Source organism: Argentina silus (genome assembly GCF_951799395.1).
Source record: "Argentina silus genome assembly, chromosome: 2".
Taxonomy (NCBI): Eukaryota; Metazoa; Chordata; class Actinopteri; order Argentiniformes; family Argentinidae; genus Argentina; species Argentina silus.
Genome location: NC_139656.1, coordinates 25,974,897 through 25,999,947, shown reverse-complemented (window position 1 = coordinate 25,999,947; position 25,051 = coordinate 25,974,897). Strand labels below are relative to the sequence as shown.

Sequence of the window (25,051 nt, the reverse complement as noted above, 5' to 3'; positions counted from 1 at the left end):
ACAGCCACTCAATGTTTATCAGTGCCAATTAACATCAATTAAGACCATTAGCCCCATAACGCACCGAGACATAATGATGAGAGCACGCATGCAATTAGACCTGATTGGAGAAAAATTGTGTCGCACAGTCGCCAAGCTCCCAATCATGGCATCCCTCAGACACAGGAAGTAAAAATTCTCTCTCTCTCTCTCTCATCCTCTCTTTTCTTTCCTTCCCTTTCTCCAGCCCTCGAACTAGCAACAAAACCACCCTGTCTGCAGCCATACAGTCAGCATCAGGCTCAATGTCCAAGCCAATTGTGCAGCTAAGGGAATTATTTCAGTACAGTGCAGAGTGCCCAGTGAACCAGGCATGTTTGTGCCATCACCACCCCATCCCCCAACCCCACTCCTCCTCCTAGACCGTTTCTCCCCAGTGCCCGCTCACACTGTGCCCCGGGGGAAGCTCCTGTAGGGAGAGATCTCGTCTCATTCTCGTCTTTCGATCTGGTCTCACGTCCTCATGGCCCACTGAGCCAGGCAGGGCACCCTCTGGCCTACATTTCCCCTGCCAGCCAGTCACACTGCCGGGGGTAAATGGAGGGTTGATGCCTGGGGCTGTCCGACCTGGAATGTACAGCCCAGGATACTGTTACTATACATGGTCATGCTAGGGAGATAGGGGATATGATACAGCGGCTTTTGGAGGGAATAGGGAGGGTGTTATAATATATTTATAACAGTACAACTGTATCTGTGTACATCTGGATATTAATGGGACATGGAGGAAGAATCCATGTTTTTTGGTCATTTTGAACACTAATCCCGCTCCCCACACACACACACACACACACACACACACACACACACACACCAGATCAAGACATTTCCCCTCTGTGTGTATTTGTGTTTCTGCATTGCGACATTCATGGCTGACAGTGTAATCACGCTCCTCTGAAAATCAATGGCAGGTCCATGTTCTATTCCTGGCCACTATAAATGGCCCTTTCTAAGAGCAGGGATGGAGAGAGAGGGAGGGAAGAGAGAGAGAGAGAGAGAGAGAAAGGGAGAGTGGGAGACTGTCCGATGCTGGTTGGCATGGTAACCTGGCCAGGTGAAAGAGAGTCTTGGAGGCTTTTGTCTCGCGGGAGCAGTGTATCAGCAGCAGCCTATCCCAGAATCCCCCTGCAGGCTGTTGTGTATCATGGTCGCCCTCTGGGCTGGGGATTAGTAGTAGAGCTCTCCTACCGTCTGCACATACAATAAACACACACACACACACACACACACACACACACACACACATACACGCATACACACACACACACACACACACACACACACACACACATACACACATACCCTCCTACCCTCTGCCTGCTGTACCTGTACTATACATACAGTACAACAGATCAGTCTGTGTTGTTGTTGTTGTTTTTGTTGATATTGTTGTTGTTGTTGTAAGGTTTCATTCACAGCATCCTGACACCAAACTATTCACTATCATATAGTGAATATTCTATGATATATAGTAAATATTCTACCGTATACTGTAATGACATTGGTGCTGCTAGGAGATATAACATCTGAGACATCAGCAACCGTGCCAGGTATGTCTGGGCAGTGCCAAAGAGGAAGCTGGAGCCGGTTCTGTGCCAGTGTCTCTTATTGGCTCTGACTGTGTGATGTCTGTTTGATGTGAACTACTGACGCACACTCACTGTCCTCAGCTCCACTCCTGGTGGTCATCAGCATTTCATGGCTTTTTAACGAGGAGCTGTGTGTGTGTGTGTGTGTGTGTGTGTGTGTGTGTGTGTGTGTGTGTGTGTGTGTGTGTGTGTGTGTGTGTGTGTGTGTGTGTGTGTGTGTGTGTGTGTGTGTGTGTGTGTGTGTGTGTGTGTGTGTACGCGCTCACAGGCTTTACTTAGAAAGCCTACTTACTCGCCCAATTGGACAGGAAATAAGAGTCATTAGTGTCCCAGCGTGCACTGTGTGTACGTGTGTGTGTGGGTGTGTGCATGCATGCGTGTGTGTGTGTGTGAGAGAGAGAGAGAGAGAGAGAGAGAGAGAGAGAGAGAGAGAGAGGCTGTTCAGCCATACATTTATGCCTCATTTAAACATGTCAATACTTCTATTAGACCTAGATCTAGTGCCTCTAAGGCAAGTCCATTTCCATACGCTCTCCATGATATTTACATCTGGTTCCACATTGATTTAGAAGATAGGCTATCAAAGACACTCTGGCTAATGGACGCTTAAAGATTAAATCGTACAATTTAATGAGTATAGCAAGCACTGGTTCAAAACAATGGCAAAAAGTGGGTGTGTGGGTGTGTGTGTGTGTGTGTGTGTGTGTGTGTGTGTGTGTGTGTGTTTGTGTGTGTGTTTGTGAAATAAAACGCAAGTAGATATGTTTAATGTGTGAGGCTCCCAGTGGAAGCGTCATCTCTCTCCTGCTCCCCAGAGCCCTGTTCCTGTACCCATAATTCTGCTGGATATTAAAGAAATACATCAACACAGCAATTACAGGCCCATGAAACGGCCTGGCTCGTGCCTCAGGGCAGACTCAGCTGGCCTGCTCTCTCTGTCTCTCTCTCTCTCTCTCTCTCTCTCTCTCACACACAAACCCACACACACACACGCACGCACGCACGCACACGCACACACACACACACACACAGTAGATTGATCTGCTCCTTCTGTATGACACACACCTCATGCCGTCGGAGCCCTTCCATACTTGGTTCATGATCTTGCTCCACGACAGCAGTCAGCAAACAATCAACAATTCAAGTTATAAAAAGTGACAAAAAGTGACAACAAGTGACAATAAGTGACAATAAGTGACAATGGTCCGAGTGCAGTAATGTCAGTGTGCAATAATATGTGCAGTAATGATTCACACACTGACTAGGCCACACGGGACAAAATATGTTAATGTGTACACATGTGTATCGTGTGCCGTTTCTGATGGAGATGTGTTATTCCATGGTTGGTGGCAGTCATTCTACTGTAATACCTCTGTCAGGAGGAGTGTAAACATGGGTATCTACCACCTCTGAGCCACTTAGGTGCTAAAACCGGAGTACCTTTGCTCAAAACGGTAACATTTATAACAGGCTCAGGAGTTCTTTTTTTCCCCTCACTCTTCCAAATGTGTCTCACTAAAAATTCATAGTTGTCATGCAAAATAAATCAGCGTTATTTTCTGGAGCGCAACTCAAAATGGCTGGGGAGTGAATAAGAGATGAGGCTTAAACGTCTGCGACCCCTCGCCTGACACTTTCCATCACATCACAGGAGCCATGCTCTGTGTGTGTGTGTGTGTGTGTGTGTGTGTGTGTGTGTGTGTGTGTGTGTGTGTGTGTGTGTGTGTGTGTGTGTGTGTGTGCGCGTTTGTGTGTGTGTGTGTGCGTGTGTGTGTGTAGGAGTAGAGCGTCATTACACACACTATTGCAGGGGTAATGAGCCTTGTGTGTCGTTAGTGTGTGTTTAGTGTGCTGTATTTAGTGTGCTGTCAGAGGGATACTGTACCAACAGGGACCCCCAGAATACAAGCCAATGCTGCTTGTTGTCATCAGATTCTCTCAGCTGAATGTAGCAGAGAGCCAGGCAGGGTTGTATGTACATACGTAACAACCTTGTCTGCAGAATGTTAACCAGCGCACTAGATAACCATGGATGTCAGCTGTACAATGGTTTAACTCAATTAGGTGTCATTTGAGCTAAGACATGGGATTCATTGGATTCATTACACTGTCATTGCTGTGTCTTCCTACCTCACATGTGACAGGTATGAGGAGGATGTTGTGGCGGAATTGGATTACTGCTCGACTGTTTATGTCGAGTCTGTCCTACTTCATGTCAAATGTAACGTTCCTCTTCTCCATCTCTCTCTCCCTCTTTCCCCCCTTCTTTCTCTCTCACACTCCCCCCTCCGCCTCCTCTCTCTCTCTCTCTCTCTCCCTCCTCCCCTCCCTCTCTCCCCCAGTCCCGGCCATGATCACGTCATACCCCAACACCACTCTGGCCACACAGGGGGAGGAGAAGAGGATGAGCTGTACGGCCCATGGAGAGAAGCCCATTATGGTGCGCTGGGAGAAGGAGGAGCGCATCATCAACCCCGAGATGAGCCGCTACGTGGTTACCGTCAAAGAGGTGGCCGACGAGGTCATCTCCACGCTGCAGGTACGCATAGCAGCCACCAGGGGGAGTGTGGGGTCCAGTTTCTGCATTATGCGCAAAATACTGTACATATGGAATTGATGGCTGCTGTGGATGTTTGTGACATTACAGGGCAAACATTTATTTTGCATCAATCTAACCCCTGAGTCATTAACGTTTTGTGAAGCTAGCCAGTTACAGCTATGCTAAATCATTCAGGATGCAGGTAATGTTTGTCATCAGAGGTATCAGAATCAGAATCAGAATCAGAATCAGAATCAGAATCAGATTTTTTTTTATTTGGCCAAGTATATTTGCACATACAGGAAATTGACTTGGTGAGGTTGATGCATGGGACATAAAAAACAATATATAAGAAAAATATGAACAAAAAATGTACAAAATAGCAAAATATGAACAAAATAGCAAAAACAAATGTACAAAATAGAACAATAAAACAATAAATGATGTATTATGTATCCTGTCTTACTTCAAATGATAGACTAGAAAAGATTCGATTAGAATGATAGATTCAAATGATAGATTCAAGGATGCCATTTATTTCCACATGCTCATACATCACATAAAGAGAGCAACCAAACCCAACACCCAGACATAGCATTTACAGCAGGAGAGGCTGGTGGAGGTAGAAGGTAGAGGATGGCCTCATTGTAATGCATGGAATAGAATGAGGAATCGTATCAAACACATGCATTTGATACCATTCCTCATTCCATTCCGTACATTACAAAGAGTCCTGTCCTTTTCTACCTCCACCAGCCTCCCCTGATTTACAATTTTAAAAAATCTACCCCTTCCCCCACAGATCATGCCTACAGTGAGGGAAGACTCTGGCTTCTTCTCCTGCCATGCCATCAACTCCTACGGTGAAGACCGAGGGATCATTCAGCTAACAGTGCAAGGTACGGCTAACAGCCGCTGTACCACAGAACTCTGAGAGAGAGATTGATGTGTGGTGTCAATGTCAGTTCCATAACGTTGCATCAACATGTGTGTCCCATTGCTGTGTCCCTCAGAGCCCCCTGACCCCCCGGAGGTGGAGATCAGAGAGGTCAAGGACAGGACCATCGCACTCCGCTGGACCATGGGCTTCGATGGCAACAGCCCAATCACAAACTTTGACATTGAGTGCAAGAACAAGTCAGGTACAAGGAAACCCCAATCCTCTGGAGTGGATGTGTCATGAAATGCAAAGGCTGTCACCTCCTCTGTGTTTCATTGTCTCTGTTGTTGTATTTAGTTGTGTCTCCCTCTTTAGCTTAGAGGGGAGCGTCTCCTCTCTATGGGAGAATAATTATTCCTGCTGGTTTTCACTTTGCCTCAGTACTATAATTCAATGCAGCCGCCCTAATGCACTTAGCACTGGGTTTGACCTTTAGACTCCACTCAGCATCGTCACTAACCCCTATGTAAACCTTGGCCTCCCCACAGCCTCCTGGGAAACGGCCCAGAGAACCAAAGACGTGTCCCCCCAGCTCAACCAGGCCACCATCATCGACCTGCACCCCTCCTCCACCTACAACATACGCATGTTCGCCAAGAACCTCATTGGCAAGAGTGAGGCCAGCAACGAGCTCAGCATCACCACAGATGAAGCAGGTAAGCACCAACGACCTACACCTACGACCCTGCACTCATGCAGACACACACACACACACAGGACACACACACACACACACACACACACGCACACACAGGACACACACACATGCACACACAGGACACACACACATGCATACACACACACACATACACTGGACACACACATACATTAGACACACACACACACATACATACACTGCAAATCTTTCTGTAAATTCATTACATCATAGTCAGACCTCAGTGTGATTGACAACAAAAGAAGAGCAGACAGAGAAACAAATATCACTGACATAAGGGCATTGGCTGAAAGAGGAGAGAAGCGAGGGATGGGGGGAGTCAGTTCATTAACAGCTGAGTTACATCAGCTCCATTGGTTGTGTTGCATTATTGAACACACGCTGACCCTGCACTAAAAGCAGGACTTTTCAATTAGCAACCCCAGTTGTAAATGCCACACTGCGGTTAAAAGACCAGGGGCCAGACCTCTGCAAATGGCCCCCTTTCTCTTATCCCATCCCCCAGAGGGCACCTTTTCTCTCCCTCATGGCTCCCCCATAAACATGTCTGCCATTTTGATTAAAGTGGTCCTGGGCTAGCTCCCACCTGGGCTAGCTCCTGCCTTGACCATTTGACTATATCATTGTTGCCCTGACAAAAATATGATTGAAGTCTTGATGACCTTGATGTCTGCTTCCTTCTAGCTCCTGATGGCTCCCCACAAGATGTGCAACTGGAGGCCTTCTCCTCTCAGAGCATCAGAGTCTCCTGGAGGGTAAATGAGCATTTACATCATCACTGGAGCATAGGACTGGAGTGTGTGAGTGTGTGTGTGTGTGTGTGTGTGTGTGTGTGTGTGTGTGTGTGTGTGTGTGTGTGTGTGTGTGTGTGTGTGTATACTGTAGCTCTACGCTAAATATGGATTGCAGATCCTTTGAGGGCCATAATGTGTTTCTTCAAGTCATCGATTGATCGACACCACCTCTCTCCCCTCCCCTCCCTCCCTCTCTTCCCCAGGCCCCCAAGAGGGACCTTCAGAATGGGGCCATCAGGGGCTACCAGGTGGGCTACCGGGAGTACAGTGCCGGGGGCAACTACCAGTTCAACGTGATCACCATGGAGACCACGGGGGACAACAGCGAGAGCCTGGTCCTGGACAACCTGAAGAAGTTCACCCAATATGGCGTGGTGGTGCAGGCCAGCAACAGCGCAGGGATAGGGCCCTCCTCCACCGAGGTCATCTCCACTACACTGGAGGACGGTGAGGATGATTGACAGTCAGCCGGTCACCATGGTTACAGCGTGTTGATGGACAGTGGCTAGTTAGAGCCCCGTGGATAGAAAGCTATATGTGTGGCTAGTTACTGGGTTGGAATAATGAGCAAATCTTAATCCTGAATTTTTATTTTTATTTTAAAACACTCAGACCACAGTGGGGTAGATAACACAAGGAAAGAGGACATTGGAGTAAAGATAACAGAGACAAGTCACATAAATAGACATTTGACATGTGAAACAGAGATGGTGAGGTTATGGATATTCTGTAGTACAGCAAGGGACTCAGGTGGATGTTTTGTCTGGGAAGCCAATTAACTTTGGTGATGCGCCGCCATCTAGTGGACAGTTCAGGCATTGTTGGTGTAATTCTTCTGTCACTTGTGTTCAGTGTTCTCACTGCTGGTCTTCTCCTTGGTTCTCCAAAGTGCCCAGCCGACCTCCAGAGAACGTCCAGGCCACAGCTGCATCCCCAGAGATCATCTCCTTGTCTTGGCTGACCCCGCCTAAAGAGGCCCTCAACGGCATCCTGCAGGGCTTCAGGGTCATCTACTGGGCTAACCTACCAGATGGAGGTACACTGTACATACACACATCTATAGTACACACATGCATGTACTTAGAGTATAGGACCTGTATATTTTATTTAACCTTTATTTTTAGAAGGGATATATGCATGTACTTATAGAACTTGTATGTATGCATGTACTTATGCATGGAGACACAGACGTATTCAACTCAAAGGCATAGGATGAAAACACCAGTATACAGAGAATTATGTATTCAGGGGATGAATTATGAGGGTTGGATCTCACAGAAATGATTGAATCGAAGTAACAAGCAAGAAATTACACAGGCAAGTGTAATCAGTCTCTTGAATGAACAAATGCTCACCTTTCAAATCAAACCCACAACAGATTATATAATTACAATTTAAATCATGGAAAACCAAACTGTTAATATGAACGATGTGAGTCTAATTTGAACGATGTGAGCCCAACCTGTCAATCAAATTGACCCGACCAAGCATTCACTATTTTACTGCTCAAAGTCGGAGTCTACATTTACCCAGCCAATCAGGATACAGGAATTGATTGGCATTTGATTGGCTTGGCCATGGTAATCTACATTTAAACTTCCTTGGCTGTTTGTAAACACGCTGTATGTCCTTGGTTCCTGAGCAAAGTTTTGGGAACATTTTGAGGTTCCTATTGGCTGGGGAAATAGACATCCACCAGTGAGTTATGGTATGTTAGTTAGGTTCTCGCGAACTCGTAGCTCCCAGTTGGTGAAGTCATAACTCTGACATGAATGTATTCGAGTGCTTTTTTTGGGAACAGCTCTTCAACTTATGAGATTTATACATTTTATTGTACATACAGTACACGTGTGCTTGTTAACAATTAAATATGTTTAAATAGCACAGAAAGATTAATACTGTTTACATGTTTACCATTTATTGTCAAAATCAGCATCTGTTTTCTGACAAGAAGGTAAAAGGTGACAGTGAACACATCGTCATATTGGAACTATGTTGGAACTCCAAGTTGGAGGGTCGTTCTAGTGGTTATTTTCCACTCAGGAACTCGTATGAGTTTCCTACAGCTGCCAAATGCACCAATAGTTGATGCATGGACAGGTCCATTTGATTGACAGGTTGGACTCACACCTTTCAAACGATACAGGCGTGATGGGATGCCTTAGGACCTGAATATGCAGACATAGACATATCTTTGGTTTTACGACTTACATGACAGGTGTTCATTTCATTAGACTAAAGGCTTTTCGTGAATTTAATTGTGACTGTTTGATTTAACGTTGGTTTAATTTGAAAGCTGAGCATTTGTTATAGAATAGACTTGTGGAAAAATTGAAAGCTTTCTGGTTTCATTAGAATTCCCCCCCCCCCCCCCCCCATGATAAATGGCATAGGCTAAAACCCAGACAACATGGCATGCAGTCCTCACGTGCTGCAGGGATGTCACAGTGATGGTTTGTGACAGTGCCGTTACCTTTGACCCCGAATCTGTCACATCACATTGTCCTGATGTCCCCTGTACTGTGTGAACCAATGGAAAATGAACACTCACACCCTGACAGCTCAATCTAGTTTGCATGGTAACAGTGCATGTCATAGAATGACATGCCCAAACCATATCTGCACATATCAGGATTGAGGAGAACCATGGAGACGAATGGGATTTGAGTTGAATACTGAACAATCCGCAGACGATGTTTAAGATCAAATCATATTTATTGTACATGCATTTTCTACATGATTGAAACTTCAGACAGTCTTTTGTTGCGGCTGGCAATATGTGTGTTATAATTAAGCAATAAAGCACTAGAGGCCGTGATTTATCGTCAATAAAGTCACAGCTGAGGGGCGTTGTTAGGCCTGAGGGCTGCCAACCCCACAGCTGTGACTTTATTCACAATAAAGCACAGACTCGAGTGATTTATTGCGAACGGTTAATGGTTACAAAACATTGTGACAAGAAAACAAGGCCCTACGTATTTATTTCATGATAGATTGTGCTGGTTTCTGCCCTGCGCTCAGAAATATAGTTCTACAAATAATTCTACAGATAAACAAATATTCATAATTTGAGTGTTTGTGCAGGGATATGACTGCAATAGCATAGCTGTTACTTTATCAGGGAATAAAGCACGGCTTCGCCTCTCGGCCAATCACAATGCTTGTCCTGACCAAACCGTTGTATAAATGTGAACTAAAGCATCTCATGTTATCTACCAGCAGAGGGGGTTATAAGCCAGTTCTCAAAGACGGTGGAGCAAATGTATTGTGCCAATGTTGGCGTGGTATCACCACTGGCATTATCCAGTTACTGCAGTGGTCAACCTCACAGCTCTGCTCTTCTATCCGGACAGAATGGGACGACTAAATGTTAGCCATTCAAGAGCAACATTGGCTATAAACCACACCTGGTGTCCCTGTATGTATTTTACTACAGCTCAACACTGCCCTGTAGTAAAAATGTACTCACTTCTTTAGCCAGAGGAGTGTTATGAGCAGCCCACACCACACCCATAATGACAAAACCATAGTTAGAGATCATTGGAGACTAGTGGATTCATTGTAATGCATGGAATGGTATCTTTGATTCAATCCAGTCTATGCATTACAATGAGCCTGTCCTCTGATTTATACCTCCACCAGCCTCCCCTGTTAGAGATAGAGCTGAACAGAATCCAAACACTGTAAAACAGGGTTCTCCAAGCACTCTGGAACAGTTTGGCTTTTAATGGCTTCAGTAGAGGGAGGAGGAGAGACACCTGTACTGGGCTTTAAACACTGTGGCTCCCAGCCACACTGCAGTGGCGATGGGAGGAGAAGAGGAGGGAGGGGAGGAGAGAGAAAGAGAGAGGAGAGAGAGAGAGAGAGAGAGAGAGAGAGTGAGAGAGACATCAATAATCCAACAGTCAGCAAGTAAGAGGAGCTTGGAGTCAAGGAGAGACCCACCAGAGAAGACCTTGGCTGGGTGGTTTCATCCTGTCTTTGTGTCTAGGATTTGATTGAATAAGATGTTCAAGGCTCTGTTATGACATCCTTGAACATAATGACGTCTTATTTTATGTATGTAATATGCTGTACTGTACAGTTGTATGATATACATTTCCCGACAGTGCAGTCAACTTCTCATCTATGTAGGTTATTTACAGTGGTACTCTAGGTCCTGTGGCTCTTTGTGGCTCAGTTGGTAGAGCATGGCGCTAACAACACTTAGATTGTGGGTTTGTTTCCCGTTATATACTGAAAAATATATGCACTCACTGCAATGTAAGTGGCTTTGGATAAAAGCGTCAGCTAAATGGCATATATTATTTGACAAGGTCTCTTCTGATATCCTGATTAATGTTTGGCTTTGTTTTTCCACCCTATCTCTTTTTCCCTCCCTCCCACTCTCTCTCTCTCTCTCTCTCTTTCTCTCTCTCTCTCTCTCTCTCTCTCTCTCTCTCTCTCTCATCTTCTCCCACCCTCATTCCTTTTTTAAAATGTTGTCCTTCTCTCTGTCCCCTCCTCCATCTCTCACCTCTCCACTCTTCCCTTCTTCAGAGCTGGGGGAGATCAGGAACGTGACCACGTCTAAGCCGAATCTGGAGCTGGATGGTCTGGAGAAGTACACCAACTACAGCATCCAGGTGCTGGCCTTCACCAGGGCCGGGGACGGGGTGCGCAGCGAGCAGATCTTCACCCGCACCAAGGAGGACGGTATGGTCACACTCCCAGTACACTAAGCCCTTCTAGAATCAGCTTTACCTCAGATCTACAAACATCGTCACCATCTTTGCCCTACTTAAGACTTCATGGTCTAACCATGAAAAATGAATTAGTAAACTGATATGACGTTAAAAATAAATGACTTTGAAAATAACCAAAACTAAAAGTTAGGGAATTGTTGGCGCCAAATCTAACCTGATTTGAACTACCAAATGATTTAGAAAAAAGGGCATTCGTTTTTTAAATTAGTTGTATTCTATGGTGAACTTCCCAAGGGTGTAAACTATCACATACATAACAGGACATATTTTGATTTGTTATTAATTATTTAGTTGTATTTATCTATCTCTCTAAGATTTGATTGGAAACATGCCTTCCTTGAAACTAAAGATTAGAATTCAATTCATGATTCAGTTGATGCAGACAACAAATAGATTAACACTTGATTTAGACATCCAACAGATTTCTGAAGCCCTGTTCCGAAAACACATTTCTGAGTCTTGTATTATGAATGAGCATTTTGCCAACTAGAAATAATTAACAGGATGGGATGACTTCTGTTTGAACTTGGTACGAAATGATAGAAATAGGAGTTGACAGTTGTTGTGGACGCCTCACATCAGCAACTAAAAAACAACTAAGCCTGTGCCTTTAGCTAAAAAACCATGTAGCGTAAAAGGGCATTCTTACTGAAATCACTGATGTGACCGAAATCACACAAAAGGACAAGGAAAAGAAAAGTTCACTTAAGTTCACTTACCCCCCCCCTCCCCCAACAGTCCCCGGGCCTCCAGCTGGTGTGAAAGCAGCCGCAGCGTCTAACTCGGTGGTGTTTGTGTCCTGGCTGCCCCCTCTCAAACTCAACGGCATCATCAGGAAGTACACAGTCTTCTGCTCCAACCCGCACCCCACGGTAAGGTCCCTGGCCAGAGAGGCCACGTGGGCACAAGGGTGGCAAAGGACAGGGTGGGCACGTGCTGGGGTTAAGAGGACAAGCAGAGTTGGAGGTTGGGGGGAGGTTGAGTGGAGTTTGGGGGGAGGTTAGGGGGAGGTTGAGTGGAGGTTGAGGGGAGGTTAGGGGGAGGTTGAGTGGAGGTTGAGGGGAGGGGCACCAGGGTGAGGAGAGACTAGAAGCATGACACACAAGGCTAAAGGGAGACTTATGGGGCACTGCTACACCATACGACAGGCCTTGGAAAATATCACTGATATTTGCCAGGGCTGTGTCATCGACAGTCTGAACTTTAATAGCTTGGTCTAGACATGCACTATATGTAGGTCGTGTTAGTCTTCATAGAATATAACTATAAAGCCTGCACATTAAATCTTGTCAGTTTTCTCCTAGATTAAAAAATGTTTCATTATAGTTCACCTGACAAAATCCAAGATTAGACCTTCTACATCTCATATATACGTTGGTGCAACACACCTTTTAGACAAGGACTCTTCCCAGACATGCTCCATCCCCTGCATTCTACCTTGATCCTGTACAGAACCTGGTGGAAAATGTATTTGAAAAAGTGTTCCTGACTAAGATGTCCATAAACACTACTGGTCTCCTTGTGAGCCTCCATTTTGAGTGGATGGTTCTGTAACCAATGAATATTTGTCACTTTATTGTCACTTTTTGTCACGTTTTATTACTTTTCATTGATTTGTTGATTTGTTGCTGACTGCTGTTGTTGAGCGTGGAGCAAGATCCCAAAGCATTTCACTGCGTCAATTACCACCGTATGTGATATACCGTATGTAACAAATACAATTTGATTTGATCTTGTCTGTTCCTCTCTCACAGGTCAGCAGTGAGTTTGAGGCCGCCCCAGACGTCTTCTTCTACCGCATCCCCAACCTGAGCAGGAACCGCCAGTACAGCATCTGGGTGGTGGCCGTCACCGCCGCCGGCCGCGGCAACGCCAGTGACATCATCACCGTCAAGCCCCTGGCCGAGGGTAGGTGGCGGAGCACGCTCAACCCGACCACGTGGCGCTCTGCCGGAACTCCGTCCTCTCAGAGCAGAGCAATGCGTTTCTCTTGATCTGAGAGAATACCTCATGCGAAAAAGCGGCTGTCCAAATATACAAGCAGAGACCAAAAGACAGAGCGTCGTATCATGTTTAAGAGACACAATCCTAAGAGTTGCAGCTGTGACCCCCCCCCCCCCGACACACACACACACACACACCCCACGCTAGGAGTGGCTGGGGAGAGAACAGGGAGACTGTGCCCACTATCTCAGTGTGTGAAGGTAGGCGAGGGAGCATCACACTGAATGCAAATGAGCTCGCCATTCTGCCCTGTCAGCACTGGTGCTGCTTGGTGAGAGCTGATAAGCTGATTGTTAGCGCTGATAGACAGTGTAGTGGCTTGGAGCTGGGACCTCTAGCTCCTATCAGGGCGTTCTCATCCTGTTTGCAGCAGGGGTGATGAATGGAGAGTCCCTGCTCTGCAGCTCAGATGAGAAGTGCTTTAGTCTCACCCTGCCTCATCCCTACCCAACCATGTTACAGCTAAGCACAGAGATGGACTGTGTGTTACTTTATGGGTGCAGGTGGAGAGGAGGGAGGAGAGGAGTAAAGACACATTAGAAACTCACCATGTCTAAACTGGATTAGTTTGATGTATAGTATTTAAACTGTGTTTTCACTATATGAACCTCCTGTATACTGTAGATCATTGTAGTAACCATTCAACAAAGTGTACATCTCACAATTACCATTAAAAGGCTCAGACAGGTGTTAGTTATTGATACTGTCAGTGCAGCACAGTATGTTGATTTGAGGTGTTTCTGTGTGTTTTCCTGTAGCTCCTGCCCAGATCCTGACTTTCAACGGCACAGTCACCACCCCCTGGATGAGGGACATTGTGTTGCCCTGTAAGGCGGTGGGCGACCCAGCTCCCACGGTCAAGTGGCTGAAGGAGACGTGAGTAGTACACAAAAGAACAGAACAGCCTCACCCCACAGCAGTAGTCTAGTCGTCAGATGCCAGGGTCATTTCCTGACTGTCATACGTTTGTCATTCAGCAACGGAAGCCCCGCCTCTGCTGTTATTGACAACCGACGCAGTGTCCATGGCAACGGCAGCCTGGTCATCCGCACAGTGAAAGCGGAGGATTCCGGGAACTACACCTGTGTGGCCAGTAACAGCTTTGGGCCAGATAAAATCATCCTCAACCTGCAGGTCCAAGGTGAACAAAGATGGAGTCTACAGTGGAACATTAACCTGTCTACCAGTTGACTGGTGTTCAAGGCCATAGATAGATATGTGTGTCTGTCATGCAATCACTTTCTCAACCTGCTTTACTGTAGGCTATATTATACGACTGACTTGCTGAAGCTACCAGAATTTATGTCCATAGGGGTATTTACCCAGAAGACCATTAGTATTGATTAATTCATAACATTAACTGTCTTTAGAATGGCTTAATTCGTAGATACATTAGTAGGTTAGGAAAGAGCAGTTTTCGCTTTCGAGTTTCAATGACTTGACTGTGTCTGTTGGACTTCCTTCCAGTTCCACCGGACCAGCCTCGTCTCACCGTTACCAAGACAACCACAACGTCCATCACCCTGTCCTGGATCCCTGGCGACAACGGAGGCAGCTCCATCAGAGGTCAGACACTAACACAGCTGTTAACAACACATTCACCGACTGGAATGACAAGACTGCACAGTGAAAGCGGTTTGAAGAGCCTTACTCCATCAAATCCAGAGAACACAAAAACAACTTTCTTTCAGTGTGAGAGAAAGATGAACGTTGATTGAATGGGGTCCCTCAATATGGGTGATACCAAGTTAGTTTGTTTAGCAGGTAAATTATGGTGCATATTTTGGAACTAGGAAACTCGGGAAATGCCCAACTTCCGAAAGTATCAGAATCAACCTATAGGAAGCTCTATGCAAATAATTGACATTACTTTTAGCTCTGACATGTCATGAACACACCTTTATCACATCCTCTTGTCTCTCCCTCTTTTTTTTTCTCTTTCTCCCTGTAGGATACATCCTACAGTACTCAGAGGACAACAGTGAGCAGTGGGGTAACTTTGCCATCAGCCCTAGCGAGCGTTCCTACCGCCTAGAGAATCTCAAGTGTGGCACATGGTACAAATTCACCCTTACGGCCCAGAATGCAGTGGGCCCGGGTCGCATCAGTGAGATCATTGAAGCAAAGACTCACGGGAAAGGTAAGGGCGTAACCCTCGTATGTGGGGGGCTGTTATGTACTGACTGCTGTAACATTGATGTTATGGTCTTGAAGTAATAACCTACGATCCAACTATTCTGACCCCTTCACTCCTTCCTCTCTCTCCTCAGAGCCCCAGTACTCTAAAGAACAGGAGCTCTTCACCAGCATCAACGCCACGCGCGTCAGGCTCAATCTGGTTGGCTGGAACAACGGCGGCTGCCCAATCACGTCCTTCACGTTGGAGTACCGGTCTGTCGATTCGCCCACGTGGACCACGGCCCAGCGCACGTCCCTGACCAAGAGCTACATCTTGTACGACCTGCAGGAGGCCACCTGGTACGAGCTGCTGATGAAGGTGTACAACAGCGCCGGCTTCGCCGAGAAGAGAGTCAAGTTCGCCACGCTCAGCTACGACGGCAGTGAGTTATCGCTCTTCACAACTATTTTTGACATTTAGCAGACGCTTTTATCCAAAGCGATTTACAACAGCGGCTTACAAGTACATTTGTCTAAAGTAAGGGAATCATCTATACATCAGTCATCATAAGAAAAAAATCTATGCTAGGACCAGGTGCCCTTGGCAGTCACAATTTTTTGTACAGAGGGATAGTTGGGGGTGAAGAGGTGGTCTTTAGCAGGGACAGTCAAGATGTAGCCTGAAGATATGGGTCTTCAGTCTACAGTAGTAGTGACTCTGCAGTCCTGACAGCAGTGGGAAGCTCGTTCCACCACCGGGGCGCCAAGACAGTGAAAAGCATTGACTGAACCATCCTCTTTGTGTTGAATAAGCAGTCCGCAGTCAATGTTAACAACGTGCACATCGATTCAGTTCACATTTGATTTATTTTAGTTTGGGTTATGCAGCAGCAGTACAATTGTGATTGTCCTAGAAATATAAACAAAGACCAACACCTTTAGATCCTAAAACGTTCATGGGTTTGTCTTCTAACTAGGGGTTTTCAGTCGGTGTGACAGTCATAGGAAAAGCTCTCCACCAGTGGAGTCTTGTGGAGGTAGGAATCGGAGGACGGGCTCATTGCAATGCATGCACATGTGTTTGATACCATTCCTCATTCCGTTTTATGCATTACAATGAGCCTGTCCTCCGATGTCTACCTCCACAAGCCTCCACCGAAGTACACACCCTCCATGGTATACCCTAGGCTATTATTAATGGTGAATATCGATACTGAGGTTCTACATAGAGATTCTATATAATGATGGATTGCACCACACTGCAATGAAGAACCTGTGTCAAACCCTTTTAACTTCTCTTACCACAGAAAGAGTGTCGCCAGTGACATAGTCCATCAAAAAAAATGTTCATTTAAGGCATAGGTACAAAAGGAAATAAATTCCTAGTTTGCTATTACCAGAGCTTGGAGCTTAAAGTGGCTGTCTCATTCCAGTCTTTTCCCAGCCATAAAAGGCTTCGGGTCTCCTGATGAATTGGGCAGTAAAGCACCTTCACATTTTATGCTGACTCCAGCGGCCGTGGCTGTTGTGTCTGCTGCTTTTTATGATGCCTCCATCACGTCCATATCGAGCGCCACTGCATGAATTAAATAATTTTTGTGATCTACGGACCTCAGCAGAGGCGAGGGTAGGGTAGGGGAGGGGAGGGGGACACAGATGAGCAATCACCTGCCATGCCCCCTCAGCAATTCAACGGCTGCCCCGGCCACCCCCACCCCCACCCCCTTGCTAGACCACTGGTCCTCTTGTACCACTGTCCGGATGCCCCACCGCCCCCACCCCCTTGCTAGACCACTGGTCCTCATGTCGCCACCGCTGTCTGGATGCCCCACCACCATCCCCCATCAGTCCAGGAACTGTAAAAGAAAAAAGAAAAAAAGGCCTGAGCATTCAGCTAAGAAGGATGAGTTCATTTCTTTTAAGTAGTGCTGCAGTCAACTGGGCATTATTGCCAATTCGGCAAAAGGTCAGGTGCTGATTGCGGCGCAGTGCAGCAGCCTGTTAGAGCAGATTGTGTGTGATGGCTGGGAAAGACATTTACTCTGGGATGCAAGCTGCATGAGGCACTTTACATTTTGCCAGTCGCTTGCCGCATGTTTTAAACATTAACACAAAGGTCATTCAGTGCTAAACATACTTCGACCGAAACCATGTATGGAAGTATTTGGCTTGTTTTCTAGGTTCAGTCCCTGTCTGAAAGGTCTGGTTTGCCGTCACCACACTTGGCAAACCTTAAAAGGTTCTTTTATACCACCTACATGATGTCATCACAACCATGACATAATACAATGTAATGTATGTCAGCTCATGACATGCGTATGGCCTGTGTGTCCAGGTACCATCGCCCCACTGGTGAAGGCGCCCAACGTGAGCCAAGACAACCCGGGCAGCAGCGAGGGTCTGAAGATGATGGTGACCATCTCCTGCGTACTGGTGGGCATCGTCATGGTCTTCGTCTTGCTGCTGGTGCTGAGGAGGAGGAGGAGGGAGCAGAGGCTCAAGAGGCTCAGAGGTGAGACCTGATTAGTGTGTTACTGTAGGTGTACAGTGCAATATCTAAACCATTGTGTGTTTGAAGAAACGCTCCAGGAAAATTAGCTTTATATATTATGTGACTTTTATTTTCTTGTTTGTTCTGCAGACGCGAAAAGTTTGGCTGAAATGCTGATGAGGTAAGCATAAATCGGTTTGATATATATTAAACAATAATACTAACAACTTAGTTCCATTAACCATAATACTATATGGTTCTAATAACAATGTGTCTAATGCTGAATTAAGTCCAATGCAGAAATATCCTAAATACATCGCAGGAAAAAACAACTGTTCAGATTTCCCATGGTATCAATATTAGATTATGCTATTTTAATGAAATCCTTGACAAAACCCACTCTGGTTTCCTGTGTTCCTCAGTAAAAACACCCGCCCTGCAGACACTATTAACAAGCAGCAGCAGACCTTGAGAATGCACATCGACATCCCCAGAGCACAGCTCCTCATAGAGGAGAGAGACACCATGGAGACAGTTGGTGAGTAGACAGTGGCCATTACTGTGCAGTATATTAATACCCCCTGTATTACTGCTCCACATACTATTAGTGTGTGTACAGTAAATACAGCCATGCAGAAAATACTTTAGTTCCCATCACCTCTGATGAAGCAAGTTCTCCTTTTCTCTCACAATGTTCCCCTTTTTCTCACCATATTCCCTCTTGGTAGTCAATGTGACGTTGTTGTGGTCCTCTTTGTTCTGGTACCTCTTGGTAGTCAATGTGACGTTGTTGTGGTCCTCTTTGTTCTGGTACCTCTTGGTAGTCAATGTGACATTGTTGTGGTCCTCTTTGTTCTGGTACCTCTTGGTAGTCAATGTGACATTGTTGTGGTCCTCTTTGTTCTGGTACCTCTTGTTGATAACCGGCTCTTCTCCTCCTGGTACTGTAACGTTTGTGGATTCGGTCCCTCAGATGACAGATCCACGGTACTGCTGACTGACAATGACTTTGGCGAGACCCAGAAGCAGAAGTCCTCCACAGTGACGCACACGGTCCATTACCAGTCCCTGTCCCAGGCCACCGGCCCACTAGTGGACGTGTCCGACGCCAGACCCGGAACCAGTAAGTCCAGTACGGACCATTCTATTCATTTCCATAGAATTAGAACCGCGTGTAGAATTAATGATTAGAATCACGTGCCTGTGAAGTGGTCTAGTGCTGTAACTGTAGCACCTATTCTAGACAAACATGAGCGGTTTCTCCATATCATATACACCATCTTAAATTAGACCACACGCTTGCCCTATAACACGCGTTAAGGTGGCTGTTTGTCTGTCGCAGTGTGTTTGAAGGCAGTAGGTCAAAGACAATCTGAGGAGACCTGATTCTCCATCTCACCTCTCTGGCCCCCCCTGTCTCTCCCTAATAGGAGTTAATTGTGTCAAGCACGTTTGTGACATTCTATTTCCAGAGCAGTGCCGGTCCTCCGAGAATCACTGGCATTATTAACACTGCCAGTACAATCTCCACTCCTGTTATTTACGGTGATGAGCAATTATTTCCAGCACGGTGGCTTATGTTTGTTTTTTTCTCTGGTTTTTCAATTATAAATATGAATTAAGCCAAAATGTGCGTGTGGTGTTTTTCAACTAAGAAAGAGAAAAGAAAGAGAATATACTTTTTCCTATTATTTTTTTCTCGTTTTCTTACCGCCCATAGAGCTAGTGTATGCATTTATGTGATCACAAGCAATGCTGTGATAACCTTCCCTACACAGAGCCATTGAGGTGGGATTTCTCTTCTGGTGTCTTCTGGTTTCTATACTGAGCGGTTTGTGGTCATTGCCATTGCCAGCATGTAACATACAATCATCATCATCCTATCATTCCTATGTCACATACCATACAGTACTGTGTGTCCCTGGTGTGGGTGTGCTGTACAGTAACATGCTGTTCCTCCCTCCACACAGACCCCACAGCCCGCCGCACAGCCAAAGCCGGCCCCGCCGCCCGCAACCGCTACGCTAGCCAGTGGACTCTGAACCGGCCTCACCCCCCTGTCTCTGCCCACACCCTGAGCACCGACTGGAGGCTGCCCACACCCAGAGTGGCTGGTTCTGTAGACAAGGAGAGTGACAGCTACAGCGTCAGCCCATCTCAGGATACAGGTAACGCACCGACAGTTAACAGTCCCCAATAACAATGTAACACCCACCTTAACCAAGCCTGTAACAAAAAAAACCTCACAATGATGCCAATAACAACTGCTATATACAACTCTTAACAATGCTAGCACACTGCTAATGCTAAGGAAAGCAGCAAGCTAACCCCACCACTAACCTGGCTGTCTAACCCTGCTCCCCGTGCAGACCGGGCGCGGAGCAGCATGGTGTCGACAGAGAGCGCCTCGTCCACGTACGAGGAGCTGGCGCGGGCCTACGAACACGCCAAGATGGAGGAGCAGCTGCGCCATGCTAAGTTCACCATCACAGAGTGCTTCATCTCCGACACGTCCTCGGAGCAGATGACGGCCGGCACCAACGACTACACGGACAGCCTGACCTCCAGCACGCCCTCCGAGTCGGGCATCTGCAGGTTCACCGCCTCCCCACCCAAGCCTCAGGACGTCAGCCGAGTCATGAACATGGCCGTGCCCAAGGCTCACAGACCGGGTGAGGCTGCGCTGCTACCTGCTAGCTGGCTAACTCTGGAGCCTGTGCTGTGGGGCTAACGCTAACCGTCACTGCAGACATCACTGTAATGCAGCTGCAAACCTGACCCTCCTCAGCCTAAACCCCAAATGAAAGCACTGACCTAATCTGCATCCCAAAACTAATCTTAAACCTAACTCTAACTCTAACACTAAAACCACTGAGTGAGCAATTGTGGTTAACTATGTGTCGTAACAATCTGGTATTTGTTCTTCACATGCCATTAAGAACAAACCAACTCTGTTATAGCCTCTCAAAACCGAACCAATCAATTCAGGCCCATTTCCCTCTCTCTCATAAATGCCAGCCTCTGCACAGCAGGCCAACCAGAATATATACCCATATAGTAAATATTTACTGCTGATAGATCAACTGTTCTGAAGATAATTATCTAGTAAACCATGAAGCCACCCGCAGCAGCAAATGTTGAGTTCTGAAGTGCTCTGTTTGAATTGATTTCACTAATTAGACACATTCTAGGGTACATTATGTGCAGTAGTGAGAAACAGGAAAGGACTTCACTGCAAGGGGCCACATATCACACACTAGAATCTGGGCCCCAGATTCAGCAAATAATGCTGAGCAGAGCAAAACCTTATAACTCAGAATACTCTACAGAACAGCATGATTTTAACAATGATTTTGAGAAAACAAATTATTCAATCTAGGTTTTGTAAGTAGATTGAAAATGCATTGCATATCATGGACTAGACGCAGTATTTAAAACTCCCCTTGGATTATATCTCATTGTGTCTATTTGAATTGCGTCCATTTACGTTTTATCTGAAATATTAAGGTAAAGATGTCTGACTTTGCACATGAAAATTGGGACCTTCTGCCCTTAATCTCTGTACACATCAATCAAGGCCCATGAAAGAGATGTATACTTCAACAGGCTTTATACATTCACTCAGTTCAATTTGTAATGAACTGCTCTGCAGTCTTGAATCTATAACATTACTTATTCATATTATAGAAAATCAACTGTCTCCTTCATCCATTACACATTAAACGACATAGTAAAATACTGCAGTGATCAAGCCAAGGACACAGGGAGACAGTTTGCATGCCGGTATGAGAATATTTAATCATTAGTGTATAACCTCAATAACTAGACGAAAGAGTACTGTAATCGCCTGTCATAAGCTGTGCATGACTTTGGTTTGATAGCAGCCCTAGTTTTGGGAGTTGGACTGGCAGATATGATGAGATGGTATTTGAAGAGTGAAGCAAAGTGTCAGAAAGATTCAAGTGACATTATTTCCACCAATCTCTCTTCCAATTTTAATCTCTACTGACATGTTTTGAAATGAGACTTGATAGTTGAAGCTGATTAGTAGTTCCACTGATCATTTAGATTTTTCCATCATATCCTATTATCCTCCTGACTAACTCTGCCCTCTCTCTCCTGTGTCCTGTAGGGGGAGAGCTGGTACACCTGCCCCCATACCTGCGCATGGACTTCCTGCTGAACCGAGGCATGTCATGCTCGGGCTCGTCTCGCGGGGGCAATAGCGGAGAGGGGGCGATGGGCCAGGCCTGTCTGGAGCCCCAGAAGAGTCGCTCCCTCAAACGGCCATCGCGCATGGCACCCCCCACGCCCATGGAGGCCCCCCAGGTCAGCAGGGACGCAGTGGCCCAGTGGCAGCCCGGCTCAGCGGCCACACTGCCCCACAGAGAGGGCTCGGAGCTGGCCCAGGCCGCCAAGCTCAGCACCTCCCAGGAGTCCCTGCTGGACTCGCGAGGACACCTCAAACAGAGCAGCAACCCCTACGCAAAGTCCTACACGCTGGTATAACACCAGGGGCATGGGGCCGGACTCAAACTCACACTAACACTGGACTTACACTCAAGTGCAGTAAACTGACTCTCACCACGCAGTCCTGTATATACGTCCCCTTCCTTCAAGGAGGGGTCACTTTTACTAATCTCCTTTTATTTATTTTGGAGCTTTCTTTCAGTTCTTGTTTGTTTTTTAACTTGTGAGACAAATTCACTCATCTGAAATGACTCCGCGTGGAGCTTGCCAAACTAATTACGTTACGAGGGAGCATTATTTATTCTTGATAATTATTGTTAATTATTAATGATTAATCAGTGATTATTAATTGTTAGTTGTCAACTATTAATGATTATTAATTATTGATTACAAATGATCAATTGATACCATTACTGCAATGTTTTAATAGGAGCCTGGACAGCTTTTTTCCGGAGTGTGAGACGATGATTTGGAGCCCGTCATTTTTTTCTATGGAAATTCCTTCTAAAACACTGAATGAAACTTGGGAGAAATCTGGGAATGAAAGCAATCGGCACCAGTCCAAACTTGTCGGCTGCTCTCAAACGATTACTTTTTTGAAGAAAAAAGAAATCTATTTCCTATGGATGCATGGGGGACTGACCAATTAAAAGACTATGAGGATAACGATCACGACTGGACAGCCCAGTTGAGCATTTTGTCACACTATGAAATGATCCAATGTGAAGATTTATTATTCTTATTACTATAAATATATATATAAAAAGAGAAATCACTTTTATTTGTGGATATTACAGGGAAGAATTGATTTGGTTAATAAAGTCCTTAGTCATGTTTGCACATATCTCGTTTTGATTAGGAAATGGAGTCTCTGTTGATCTTTCTCTGTGTCCCATTCTCTGATGGTGCAATATGAAAAAAGATATGAAAAATTATATGAATACTATTGCTCTATGCTGTACTGTATTGAAAAAAAAAATAACTATGTTGTGAGTATACTTACAGGACAAACTCCAGCTATGTATTCAGGTGTAGTTTACCACTACTAATTTGCCAGGGTGGTGAATGAACTAGAACAGGGAGGGTTAGAGATAACGGTTTGCACTTCACGACACCCAAAAACCGTGTCCAGATTGAACCCCCTATTCTCAGTGCACTAGGTAGAGTCTTCATGGCTTTCACTGTCCTCCTCAGTAGATTTACTGTTGCTGCATTGCAGTGACGCTCCTCTACAGGGAAAAAACTTGAGACAATCCAACAGAACCCCCCTTCAAACCAAACCTAAAGTCTATGGGAATATCTAAAGTGTGGATATAAGCTGTTTTTGTTGTTGTCTACCCTGGCCCATTTTCTTTTCTTTATTCTTTTCTTCGTTTAGTCCGGGAGGGAGAGTTTGATAAGAATGCTGTGAGGTTATTATGTCAGTTTCTATGATTAGTTGAATTAATTGTCTTCATTATGATATTCCTTTTAACAAGATGTCGCTTTTTATTTTTAACATGGGTGTTCACCATGGTGGCACTGAAATAAAGAGAAACTAACACAGTTCAAATTTGATGAATAAAAAGGCTGTTCCCCAAAATACCCTCCACAGTTTGACATGAATGACTGGTGGTGGTCTTACAGAGGCATAGACACGTGTTGATGATGCCCAGGAATGTTGCCCTGCATTCTGGTCTTGTGTGGGTGGGTGGGTAGGGTGGGTAGGGTGGGTGGGGTAATGGTGGTGGTTGGTTCTAGGTAGTTTGTCTGAAGTGAGTTTCAGTCATTGATGAATAGTTTCCTTTTTATGTAACAGCACTCACAGATCTCACAACACTCAAAATCTCCTAATTAAAATATGATATTGTTTACCAAAGACATTGATGGTTTTTCAGTGCTGATGGTGGTTGAAATGCATGTTTTACTCAATTTACCACAATGTACAACAGTGCATCTGCACACTCTTTGCCTGCAGGTGGCAGAGTGCAGCAAATCTTTATTCCGTATCTCCTCATCTTGTTTCCTTCTCAAGTTAAGTCTCATCATTCAAATTGGCTAGTTATTAAAATAGGCTTCTCATATGCGGAGGTCTGAAGCTTATTTTGAATGTATTTCTAGCAATTTTAACAATGCTTTGAAGCACCAGGGTTCGTTTATTGGCTGACGCAATGTGTTGTTCTCAAAGACTAACAGGAGAACGTGTTATCGTGAGGGTACAATGTGACCTGATGGGATAGATGACTAGGATCATACCAATCCCTATGTCCCTGCTGTAAACGAGAGAGAAGAACAATGGAAACAACATTAAACTCTCATGAGATAGCTTTGCATGAGGTTTGTCAAGAGAGAAAACCAAGCAAAACCCAAAGGAAAAATACAGTCTCTGTTACTGTAATGCCAATGTCACATCAAGGCTTACACATTTGATTAATCACAATACAAATCCCCTCAGGTAGCCTAAAGCTGCATGCCATTTTTAACCCATGAAGTGCTGAGGCTCCCTCAAACTGAGTCCCCCAGTGAGTTTGTATGTGTATAGCTGTGAGTGAGTAAAGAGGAGCTCTTTTCTCCTAAATTGGTCTATTGATTGGGAGCATTCCAGCCTGTCACTCTGGAGATTCAGCCTCGGCTCTCCCACGCCCAGGCTGAAAATTGCTTCCACGG

The 25,051-nt window shown here is 45.5% G+C and overlaps 1 protein-coding gene across 2 annotated transcripts in view; it reads left to right on the top strand.

Moving 5' to 3' along the window:
* dscama (Down syndrome cell adhesion molecule a) overlaps positions 1-22,444 on the top strand; it is a gene marked incomplete at both ends in the record, with an annotated part of 87,212 nt that extends 64,768 nt beyond the window's left edge. Inside the window, 22 exons of one of the 2 annotated variants that reach the window (XM_083687042.1) lie at positions 3,971-4,167; positions 4,970-5,066; positions 5,181-5,309; positions 5,596-5,763; positions 6,468-6,538; positions 6,781-7,024; positions 7,467-7,613; positions 11,117-11,272; positions 12,061-12,194; positions 13,077-13,230; positions 14,085-14,202; positions 14,304-14,467; positions 14,794-14,892; positions 15,278-15,466; positions 15,597-15,887; positions 17,780-17,956; positions 18,086-18,116; positions 18,358-18,473; positions 18,909-19,058; positions 19,906-20,103; positions 20,305-20,607; positions 22,068-22,444. In XM_083687042.1, coding sequence (XP_083543168.1) covers positions 3,971-4,167; positions 4,970-5,066; positions 5,181-5,309; positions 5,596-5,763; positions 6,468-6,538; positions 6,781-7,024; positions 7,467-7,613; positions 11,117-11,272; positions 12,061-12,194; positions 13,077-13,230; positions 14,085-14,202; positions 14,304-14,467; positions 14,794-14,892; positions 15,278-15,466; positions 15,597-15,887; positions 17,780-17,956; positions 18,086-18,116; positions 18,358-18,473; positions 18,909-19,058; positions 19,906-20,103; positions 20,305-20,607; positions 22,068-22,444 — 3,710 coding nt within the window. Of the gene's footprint in view, positions 1-3,970; positions 4,168-4,969; positions 5,067-5,180; positions 5,310-5,595; positions 5,764-6,467; positions 6,539-6,780; positions 7,025-7,466; positions 7,614-11,116; positions 11,273-12,060; positions 12,195-13,076; positions 13,231-14,084; positions 14,203-14,303; positions 14,468-14,793; positions 14,893-15,277; positions 15,467-15,596; positions 15,888-17,779; positions 17,957-18,085; positions 18,117-18,357; positions 18,474-18,908; positions 19,068-19,905; positions 20,104-20,304; positions 20,608-22,067 lie in introns of both variants that reach the window. The other variant, XM_083687043.1, reaches the window with a different exon arrangement.
* Between the last annotated feature and the right edge of the window lie 2,607 nt (positions 22,445-25,051).